The following is a 12,179-nucleotide window of genomic DNA, read 5'->3' on the forward strand; positions in this document are numbered from 1 at the left end:
CGTTGCTAAGCAAAAGCATCTTTTCAAGCTCCAAGTCTGTTTTCTTTCAATTTACATACATAACTTGATTGATTGTGTACTGGGCTGTTAGCATTGTCACAACACTTCTAAGTGCATAGCAGCACTGTGCCTGAACAGACAAGATGTACACACCAACGTAAGACTGCAGCTGCTGCTATTGTGCTGCTCTCAATATGTAGCAGGTGTAGACAAGGTGTTAGTGACAGCTTTTCTTTAATAAGAAGAAACAATCAGTGCAGCGCAGATGGCATGGCATCAAACACTCAAAGGTCTCCAGGCCTCGATAGTTTAAACATAATTAAAAACCGTGTTTCACAGGGCCAGAATTAACCATATGAAAAATGAATTAGCAATAAGTAATGACAAGAAAGGAAATGAAAAAATTCTATAACACAAAGAGTGCATAAAACAGAAATTAGGTTTGTTTGGGTGGACAAAATAACAAAAACACATTACAGTAGACTAAGGTTAGCTATTCATTAAAGATAAGGTTGTGTGTGTGTGTGTGTGTGTCTGTGTGTGTGTGTGTGTGTGTGTGTGTGTGTGTGTGTGTGTGCGTATGTAACTATATAATAGGCATACCTTATCTATGCATGCACTGGATTAAATGATAAATTCCTTGACAAATCTTTGCTATGTCAAACAAATTGGCATGATGTATCCACCGCACACCCCACATTCTCCATCTCCATCTTTCAAATCAATGTATGATACTAAAAATGAGGAACAGGTGGAGTGTCTTAGGCTGTGATGGATGTGCATAGACTAGTTGCCGGGCTTCATCCCGTCCAAGTGTAATTACTCTGCAGCCCTGACTTATACAAGACTTTCTGTCTGACTCGATTTGACTAGAGTAGCAATATGTTTCATAATGATTAGTCTATGAGGATGGGCAGAATGTGAGCTTTTCTCATGTCCACAGAGATAGAAAGTATTGATAATAAATAATGATGACTGGAACAATGGACAGAAAATCACCTACTTGCATATGGGTAGAATGAATGACAGAAAACACACAACAACCTACAAATTCTTGCACCCACACATGCAAATGACATGAAAATTTATAGGTGTGGAGTCTTCAGTTGTGGTCATCAGGTGAGTGGAAGGAAGTTTGGTCTCCCCGTGTTAAATCATAATTTTTCCTTCCTTTGAATATAGTCTCTGCATATTTAAATTGTGCGCTTTGTTACAGAGATCTTTCTACATTCACATGCTGAGGAGGAAAGGATGTGAGGGATCAGAGTTCAAGGTGTATACAAGATAGAGGACAGGTACAACTTTGTGTGTGGGTGTGTGTTTCTGAATGGACTTGTCACCGTGTTCATACCTTGACTCTGGCCTGGGCAGCATCCCTCTGGTCTCGTTGGCTATTGGCCTGCCTCTCATTCTCCTCCAGGTCAGCTCGCAGGGCGGCGCAGCGGGAAGTTAATCCCTCTTTCTCCTCCTCTAGAGCCTGCACCACCTGCCGCTCCTCCTCCCCTTTCCTCCTACACTCCGTCTTCATTTCCTGGATGAGAGAGGTGTGTGTATGAGGAGGAGAGTGGGAGGTCATGAGGGCCAAATAAACAACAGTGACGAAAGGAGAGAAACAGAAAAAGTAGCGATTCAAACTGAGAAAATGAGAAAAGAAAGACTGAGTGATGCAAAAAGAGAAGCAACCCATGGGGCTGAGGCTGAAATGAATATGTAAACAGTGGACCGGCTTTTCTGCGGGAGCCCCCTGCATGGGCTGCTGATTGGCCAAGGTCACCTGTGCTGTATGACTGGGCCCACACGGCCAGATGTTGGCTGGTGTGGGCCGAGCCGTGCTGCAAGAGCTGGGCTCATGCAGGTACAGGGGCCAGTCTGTCAGCTTTAATGACAGGCTCCTAATGAGAATGGTGCTTGCTGCAAGACCCATTAGACTCAACCTAGGTCTCCTTTGATGCTGTCCCCTACGATTTCTCGCCATGAGACCTCACCAAGACTGTGTAAGGATCATTCCTTTATCAATTAATCATAGCCGGGTCCCATCTAAGCATAATTAGGGAGAAGCCACACCATCACATGCACACTTTTCACTTTCCCCCACAGAAGCAGTCATTAAGTATTTATCTGCAAGTTAACAACCTGCTTTCCTTTCTCTCCCTCTTATTCTCTCTCACACACACTTTCCAGCTGTTAAGTATTCTCTGTTGTCAGTAGCAAGAAGAAAGCTAAAAACAAGAAAGGGTGAGACAGAGTGAGGTTGAAAAGCGAGAGGAAAAGACACAAAGACATAGAGATTGTGTTCAAGAGGGCTGACCAATCGTCCTCCTCCTCTAAATGATTCAAACGCCTGTGGCTATAGCCACGGGGGACTTGTCGTGTTCAGTGCCACACAGAGAAGACACTTTTTGACTCTGAGGCCCAGACTGCCGCTGAAAATTTGTTCCACCAACCTCGAGTTCCTGATTCTTATTGACCAGTTGTTCACGCAGAGCTGTCAGCTCCTTCTTCATTAAGGCACTCTCCTCGTCCACTGTCGTCCTCCTCTGCACCAAGTTGTTAATCTCCTGCTGCTGTCCTGTCACTTTCTGTGGCAGACGGTGAGAAAAAAAGAAGACAGAGGGCAACACAGTTAATGAGAAAGAGGGACAGAAAAAGATTACATGCAGGTTACATTATGCCTTTAAGTATTGGAAAACTCAAATCAAAAACAGGGTTTGGATTGGTCCATAAAAATGAACCAAACATTTACCAGGCTTTAAAACCTGATTGCTCAAAACTATATCAGTAAATATTAAATATAAAACATGTTAATTAAAAAAATATATACATATTTTTTGCCCTTAAGGCTGTCGCACAGAAATAATGACGCAAATAATGATTATTTTCATAATAGCTTTAGCATCAGAAAACAATGAAAAATGCCCATCGCAATTTCCTAGTGCCCAAGGTGACATCATTAAATGCCTTGCTTCCTACCTACCTACAATTCAAAACTCAGACATTCAGTTTGAAAAATTGCAAATTCACACATATGAGGACTTTATACTACTACTAAAAATGATTAACTGATTATCAAAACAGTTGCAAATACATTTTTTGTTGTTCCAGTTCTAAACTGAAAGTGACCACACACACTCAACTATTAAGATCTAACTGATACTCAGTTTAATTCTATAATGAATCACAAAACATCATAAAACTCCATGATGATTAATTTAATGACAGAAGACATAAGAAAGGGTGCGATAATTTTAATGACCACCCATTTTTGATGCTGGTATATGTTCACTTCATGTTTTTGGCAGCCTTTGTGGCCTTAGTAGGAGGAGGCTGGCCTCTTAACACTGCATCAGCTGGGGTTTGGCATTGGCTGGTAATCCACAGCCTTCTGTGGGTACACCCTTCTCTCAAATAACACTGTGCTCTGGGATGCAATTAATTGCCATGTTGAGGGAAATCACTCAGATATATCCAGATAGTGGATTTAGCGTTCCTCGCTACTCCTAGCTCGCCCGTGCTAAGAACAGAGGGGCTTTAATAGAGATTTATACTGGAGAGCAGACAATAAATTCAAACGTTGATAATGAGGTAGGCAAGAACAATTTGAACCCCAGTAGTGCTCAATTGATAGAAGCGGAAAAAAAAGGGGGTTCCGCCAAGTTAAGAGGTCTAGGACAGAAAGATTAGCATTTGAAAATTCCCAGTGCAGTTCAAAAATGAAAGCTAATTATGTTACAAAAATGGAAAGGAGTAGCGAGGGAAAGTATATAGAAAACGAGGTGGAATAAAAAAAGAGGAGCAGGAAGAAAAAAAAACTTCATCAAAGTTGGAGAGCTGACACATTAAGAGGAGTATGAGATCCTGTGTGGACTCAGCAGACCATCACATCTCCAAAAAAAAAAAAAAAGGAAAAACCAATTAATCACTATTTGGGTATGTATGGCTCAAGACTATGGATGAGATGATGACTATAAGAGGGCTGGATGACACAGCACAGAGCCAAGTGCTATTAATGAGCTTTTCAAAGTTTCATTCCCAACAGCTTAAAGAGGAGAATGAGATTATTTTCAAAGCAAAAGAGCACAAATATGAAACTGTTTTCTATGAAAGCAAATTTGAAACGCATCAGGTAAATTGATTTAACATAGTATAAAGAGGTTTACATTTAAAACATTTTTTTATAAAGATCAAGAGCGATAAATGAATCATTTAATTACAGCAGCTCCTCAAGCAGATAATCAAAGGGATGGTTTTACTCTACTTAGTCACCCTGCTTGCATTGTTAGTACACTATAGCCTTTAGCTGGAGGCTGGTAAACGTTCATCTTTATTAGTATCACAAAAGGTTGGTTTGTAAGTCTAAGACACATTGGCACAATCTTTAAAGTTGGTACTAAAAGATTAAAAATGTGCGGTTGCCTCTGCTGATCTGCCAGTCACCGCTTTTAAGGCACTGGTGACAACTACATTAAATACATTACCAGGGTATATCACTTTTAACTTATCTTTTACATTTATCGTACTTTTGCGTATTTAAGATGTTCTTATGTATATGATTTATTATTATTATGTTGAATGTTGCACTATTAGCTCAACAAGGCAAATTCCTAGCAATGTTTATTGTAATGACAATAAAGTTAACTCAACTCAACTCAGCTATTAAAGATCAATTAAGTCTTCACAATAGCCTTATTGAAATGAAGCAGCCTTCACTCAAATCAAATCCCATTCAGCATATGAATGAACTATTTTTGAACAATAACATTCATGGTGAAACCAAGGTCTGATATTAATGTAAAAAAGATAAGTGTTTCAGTATTTCATTTCCCTAGTGGCATATACAGTGTAGCAAATGTCAAAAAAGTCTTTGTATGCTACAGGAAGCTGGGTTTTTTGCATAGACACAAAATAATAAAGCCATCATTTTACTTCATCTTATAATCTTGTCTTATACAAAATGTCTGTTCCACAGTAAGTTTATGATACATTTCTCTTATATTGTAGAGCAGCCAATCCTCCCTGACTTCATTGCAGTGCCAGCACAGTCCTATCCAGAGGTCATACAAATGAAGGCTGGGAGATTTGCTTTCAAGTTGGCTGTCGTGGCCACTAATGCATCCGTCAGACTTAAGAACTGATTGAAGCAGAATGTTCATAACACACCCACAACAAGAGGACCATACCCATCAAGAGGATTATGCCATATTACTTAGGAGTCCCTGCACTTATGAGATGTTTCATTCACATCTGTTGGAAACCTGTGAGAAAATACTGCACTAGGTTGGCTGACTGTACCATTTTACTGCCCTCAAACTAGCACTGAAATAAAGTTTGATATAATCACATATCTTGTGCTTCTATGAGCTACTACTATGACTACTGTATCGACTGGTTCAGTGGTAAAATGGCTGAGGAAGGCACTGTAAAAAAAAAAAAAAGACACTGGCAAGTTGATGACTCCATTACAGCCAGTCTCATTAGGAACGAACACGATTCTGGATGAGAGACGCTAATGAAGGGGACTGACAGATGCTTCAGTGAAGGGATGATGATTTGGAGTAAATTACATTAGTGATGTCATTATCGTTAGCCATCATACCATCAAGAAATATTACTCAAGGGGAGATGCAAAAGAAAGCAGGTAAGAGGGAGAAAGAGCTTGAGGTGTTCAATTAAAAACACACACAGATTCTGTTGGTTATGAATTTTTTTATGATTTATTTACATTTAGCTTTTATAGTTTCACTTGATATTTAAGCAAGCTACTAAACATGTGTTTGTAATGACAACAGGTGAGAGAGGACCCTGTAACCCCCCCACCACCACCACCACCATTATTATGTCACCGAGATCTAACGGGCATTTCTTCAACACAAAAAGTTACAACCTGCTGGACCAAACTGTACTGTACCTGTTCCAGCTCCTGTATTGTGTAGTCTTTGGACTGAAGGATCTCCAACACTTTCCTGTCCTTAATTTCAGCTTTGTGCTTCTCACTAGAAGTAAGAGAAAAGGAAAACAAATAACCATGGTGATCTACAATTGAGTGACTTGAGGGTGTGGAGTTAGAACAATTGGGGAATGCAAAGTACATCCTCACAGATACCAACAGATACCCCACCTTTAAAAAAGAGCCCATATCTCCTTTTATATATATATATATAATTTTTTTTTTTTTAAAAAGGTAATTGTTTTATTGTTGATTTTTTTAAATAACAGTTGATATACAGTATATAGAAAGGACAAATACAAGCAGAAATAGCAATGGTTTGTATATACAATATTTTTAGTGAGTGTTATGTCTGATGTCATTCAAGATCCTTCAATAGTGTCTTACAAAATGTGGATTTCCAACTATAATTTCAACTGCTCTAACTAGCAAATAAAGAAGATCCCTTTACATCCCATTACATATAAGCAATGTTATTTTTACCCTTATCACATTTAGTAATGCTAAACTTTAAGAAAAGTGTTTAGAAAAGGTTCGCTCACTCATTTGTTATTACAGTGCTGCAGCACCAAACTCTGAACTTTTGTCTCATGCCCACTAGTGCCTCTTTTATCATAATGAACTTTTAGGGAGACAAAAACAAGGCATCAATTGGGGACCTGTTTGTTTAAACTGCTTTAGGCCACCAGGGGCTCTCCATTCCCTCCACTCATCACTTGCTCCTTTTACACCTCCTATCTTCGAGGCCTTTTTTCTCGTCTCTTTGCTTCTTCTGATCAGCCCTCTCCCCTGGTAGACACTGAAATAAGTATCCGGTGTCCCTGGAGGAGCTGGAACGTAGGCCGCCCTAGCTACATCTCCTCGTATATTGGGCTGTGTTCACCATGTCCTGAGCAACCAACCAATCACTCTACAAGATCCGCACAGGAAGGGGAGGGGTGGGTGAATGGCAATTCCCAATGGGCACCAGCGCTTGACTGGAGTCGACACAATTACCATGTCAATATTCTCCTGCGCATCAGGTGATACAATACAGATACACTCTCTGGATGCATGTTCCCCCACCAGTCTCAGCAGAGCAACATACTTTGATGGGTTTCCTAAGGGGCTATAAAGGAACTGAAGAGGGTGTGGAGAAGAAATGAGAGGCACAGGTACTGAGGAACTCTCTGCACACTGCTGCACTGTGTTTTACCCCTATTAAGGGTCTAGCAACAACTGACAGACCTCAAAAAGTATGTGATATGCACCCATGACAGAGAAAATATCATTCTAATGCATCCCCAAAAGAAAAAAACTCAGTAAAAACTGAAGTACTGAATGAAGCTTTACACTAATGTCAATGGCATTTGGAACAAGTGGAAAAAACAACTGAATAGGTGTTCACACTGAAGTGATACATGCATCAAAAACAATTTAAAGTCAAATATTTTTTTTCCTAATATGGGAAAATTTATTCAATTTTTCCCACTGTGCAGCTGGGCAGCTTGAACCTCCCTCCATCCTTTCTGAAAGTTCCCATGCCACTGTTTTTCATATAACTTAGCCACCCTGCAAAAGAGGTCATATTCAATCTCACAATTTATCCGATAAAGACAAGTATTTGGCAGGAGTGTTTCAACTGTCCAGTATGGGAGCGGCAGAGGAAGAGTGTTTTCATTAAAAGGGTTTCCATGGTTGAACTGCTAGACCGGGGATAAGAAGGCTTAAATCAGCATCTGCACCAGATTCCGTCGTAACCCCAGTAGAATGGCCAAGGTGCCTTAAACACCCCTTGAACGACTTTCACACATATTTCTCCTCACTTGTAAGATAAAGGAATTTTCAGCTGTTGAGCTTCTCAGGTAGCACTTTTAAAGATGAATCTACTCACCGCTCAACCACCAAACTGACAGCCTGGGTCAAGTCTGGATTTGCCACTTGCAAGCGTTTCCATAGGGACCACACAAACTCCTTGTCTGCCTGTGGAAATAAAGGATTTCGGCAAGTCAACAGCTGTTATTCTTAATTGAGATAAATAGCTTTTGATAAATATGTCTTAAAATGCAGCAAGGCACACAAGAAAAGCCACAGCACATCTAAGCTTTTCTCACTAAAAAACAAAAAATTAAATAGGATGCTCAATGACATTAGCATACGACATAAGGGTTAGTCAATCAATAATTTAAACATCTTGTACAAAATAGTTTTTGATCTGGCCTGCCCCCTCTAATCATGAGCCTCTCTTAACAGGAATCTCCATGGCTGAGATGTGACCTTCGACTCAAGGGGAGCAAGCATTGACACTTGTCATTATGCACTATTTATGACTGGGGAGAGCTGGGATCCAAATCAAAACACAGCAGTCGAGCTTGCATTTTCTTTATTAATCAATTGCTCTCCGGATATGTTTTCCACTACAGCTCCAAAGTAACTAGCCCCAAAGAAACTCAAAGCTGATGACAGAGAGAGTCATCTTCAAGTAGAAAAACCCAGCCAGCCCCTGACACATTTCCAATTCAAATTGTCTCGCTGGTTTTTCAAACATTTTTAAGCTACATTACATTTAATGAGGGACATCTAAAAACTACATTTTCTGACATTAAAAGACAGAATTATACCAAATCGACTTAATATAAAATTATCTGATAAATTATGTTCACATCATCATAAGATAAAAGTCATCCCTCCCACTGGAATCTACTGGTCTCCAATTAGTATATGAATTTTAACCCCCTTTTCAAAAGTGTCTAATCAATTATTTACTAAAATGGCAGAAGCAGACCTTGATAAGACCATGAGTTGAACATATAAAGTGGAAGGACTGTAGATCTCTGTCTCTGTATGCATCTGTATGTAAGTGTGTGTGTGTATACAGAGTGGGAATAGGGTGAATGGGGATAGAGATCTCACCAAATCAACCCTGCAATGCAGCTAACGATGAAATTAAGCAGCATGGTTGACTTGAAATAGGTGGTCTCCCTCTGCCTGGCCTTTGGCTGCCATTAGCCAATCCAGAGACAAGTGTTCAGTCAGGACCCTCATCAAGAGCTCTCGTCTGACGTATGTGTACTTAAAGATGCATTGAATGTGCGTTTGATGATCGCTGAATTATTCATCTTGAATCTAGACACTGAAACACCATGGGCTAAACATACCAAAAAGAAGCACTGGAATTCAGCCACATATTAATAAAATTAGCATGGTCTAGTAGGAACATTTGCTGGCCGACAGATGAGACTCTTTGTAGTTAATGGCTGTCCTGAAGTACATCTTGCCAGAGACTTAAGACATCAATGGTATTCTAATGCCACTACTTAAATGGTACACTGCACAACTAAAGGTCCCTATTAGATAGACAGAATCACTGATGGCCTGCTTTAGACAAGACCACCAAGGATGGTTTCAATGTCAGTTTAATGTAAGGCAGCAGGAACTGTCAGTGTGAAGTGAACAAAGTACCACTGGTAAACTTGTAGCACTTTAATGTAGTGCATTACAACTGAAAGAAACATTTTAACATGGGTGAAAAAGTGAAAAGTTGCTCTCATTTGCATGTCAAAATGTTAGCAGGATAAAGGCCAACTTAGTGATACTCAGAGATAAGAAATTTGTAATATGAAAGTTTTTTTGGTGACAAAGTGCATGTTTATTAGATTGCCCAAGTATTGGAAACGCCTGAGTTAACATTCAACAACTATTTTCTTTGTTACATATAGTTTACAAATAATGTTTCATAATTGAAATTTATCACAGGCCACTCTGATAACCCTGATGAGATATATGCATCGTTATTAGACTGATAATACAGTGACGTAAAGCTGATTCTTAAAATGTGCTTTTTATGATGCCTACAGCATTTTAGCTATCAACTTTTAAAACCCAATACTAGTGAATAAGAAGCAAATTAAGTTTTTATTGAATTACAAAGGTGTACAATGCATGGATTTGACCCTCAGGTGGCCTATACTTGTAACTCTTACAAATTATGAAATGAAGGTGTGAAACGTTGCTTTCTGAGTAGATTTAGAAAGTTAACTTCAAAAGTCAAACTAAACTTTATACACAGGATAAATAAAGTAAGAGGCACACGTGCAGTTACAGTCAAACAGCACCGCAGCGAATGTTTCTGTCCCATGTGTTCGGTGGTAACTATAGTCTAATAAAGACTCAAATGTAACACATCATCTGAACCCCACAGTTGTCTACATACCTGTATAGCAAGGTAATGTGGATATGCAAAGTGAGTACTGCTGGGTTCAGTTCACTCATGTTATTAGGCACCACCTGGTGGTGAGTATGCAAGGACACCCTCCCTCAATCACTGACTTACAAAGTGAAGAGGAAATGTTCTCAAATCTGTCCATAAGCACTTTCTGTATCTGTGCATTTGTATTTATCTGAACAAATACAAAATGGAGGTGTGGGGGGGGTGTCAATTTACTCAAATGTACTCTGGAGGCAGATATTTTCTGCACACCATTTACTGTCTTCAGTGAACATTCAATAAAGTACTGACGTCAGGATATTTGCATACTTTTGGAACAAAAGAGTAATAATGAACAATTAAAATACACTGCAAGTAAATTAAACTCATCTTTAAATCACAACATACCATGAAATGAAATATGCTTTTCAATTCCAACCGTCAACTGCTGGTCATAAGTTCATTCTTTTTGGGTAAAAATTAGTAGAGCTGAAACAGACACGGCTGAATGATGCATTGTTATCTCCCCAGAAATCCTTATTGTCTTTAATGATTTTAAATGTTGAAGGCATGCTCTGTATGTAGGCCTATCTTAGGTGAATCAGATGTCTTTGTCTGATCAATAATGAAATGAAAATAATGGTAATTACAAATGAAATGGTTTGAAATCTAATAAAGCGGACGGAGATTAAACAGTGAAAAGAGGGGGAAAAAAGCAATTTTTACACTGACAAGAATAACATGTTTCATTCATTGCTTCAACAGGCCCATGAAATGCTTATGTGAAACAACAGGTCACATACTAATTAGAGTCAAATAGCAAATAGTATTCACCTTTATTGCTGCATTAGTGTACAGTCAGAGACTTAGATTGTACCTCACAGTGAGATAATCACAGTGGGGCATTTGAACATTGAAAACTTAACTAGTGAGCTGAACAATTGCCAACATGTCTAGACATTTGCAGATTGAACTTACTCACTTATAAGGAAGCCATTTGTGTTTCTTACAGAGATGGCACAATTGGTCATTCAACCGATTAGTCAACCAACAGAACATTAACAGGCAACTATTTTGATAATTAAATGGTAGTTTTAGTTATTTTTCCAGCAAAAATTTCAAATAATTTGTACAGAACAGAACAGGACAGGACATTTGAAGATGCCATTTTGGTTTGTGGGAAATTATAACAGTCATATTCCACTAACTACTGTCATTTTATTGACAAAGCAATTAATCAAAAAAATAATTGGCAACTTAATCAATAATGAAAATAATGGTTGGTTGCAGCCTTCTCAGACAGCAGATAACAGAATGCAGCAGTGTGTACACGTCCCTCCTGGACACAGCTGACGGTTTACTAGGTACATCTAGCTAAACTAATGCAGTCTCATACAACAGTCCTGAAAGAAATCCTACCTCCATGAAGGATATAATGTTTAGTTTGTGCTTCATCTATTTGAGATACTTGTTTTAATTTTGAGGGATGGGTTCAATAACAGAAACACCTGTCTGTATAATGCAGTACAGCATCATACAGTTGAATCATCACCACTCTGAAAAATGTAAATAAACATTATATCTTTAATGAAGTTTGGACTTATTGCAAGACTGTCTAATTAGTTTAGCTAGGTGTACCTAATAAACTGACAGCTGAGTGTACAGTACATTCATACATACCTGGCATTGCGTTAGCTCATCTGATAAACTCTTCACTTGCTCCTCCAAAAGCAGGATACGAGTGTGGTCTTGGGAAGACATTTTGGAACTGAGAGCAAAGCAGGGAGCAAAATAAAAACTGATATCAGTTTGGTGTCTCTCATAACAGCAGTAACACTTGTAGCAGTGGAGAACAAGATCATACAAACGGCAATATATGGGCATGTAAGACTGTTCGTGACACTGTTAATTTGGAAACGGGTTTAATTTATCTTGTTGAAAGCAATACAGGCAGCGGATCTGTATTTTTAATCTGACGTTAGCTACTGTAGCACACTTGCAGGACGATACAAGTAAACTCACTGGAAGTCTATTTAGTAAAAGTGAACA

The 12,179-nt window shown here is 38.9% G+C and overlaps 1 protein-coding gene across 1 annotated transcript in view; it reads right to left on the reverse strand.

Annotated features, from left to right (window-relative positions):
* Positions 1-11,897, reverse strand: part of cntln (centlein) — an 81,361-nt gene extending 69,464 nt beyond the window's left edge. Inside the window, exons 1-5 of the mRNA XM_022770109.1 lie at positions 11,811-11,897; positions 7,818-7,906; positions 5,906-5,990; positions 2,445-2,579; positions 1,352-1,516 (exon numbers count right to left, since the gene is read on the reverse strand). Of these exons, the coding sequence (XP_022625830.1) occupies positions 1,352-1,516; positions 2,445-2,579; positions 5,906-5,990; positions 7,818-7,906; positions 11,811-11,891 (555 nt within the window). The 5' untranslated portion in view covers positions 11,892-11,897. The remainder of the gene's footprint in view (positions 1-1,351; positions 1,517-2,444; positions 2,580-5,905; positions 5,991-7,817; positions 7,907-11,810) is intronic.
* Positions 11,898-12,179: the final 282 nt, after the last annotated feature.

Source organism: Seriola dumerili, unplaced genomic scaffold (assembly GCF_002260705.1).
Source record: "Seriola dumerili isolate Sdu_G_001 unplaced genomic scaffold, Sdu_1.0 BDQW01012242.1, whole genome shotgun sequence".
NCBI lineage: Eukaryota > Metazoa > Chordata > Actinopteri > Carangiformes > Carangidae > Seriola > Seriola dumerili.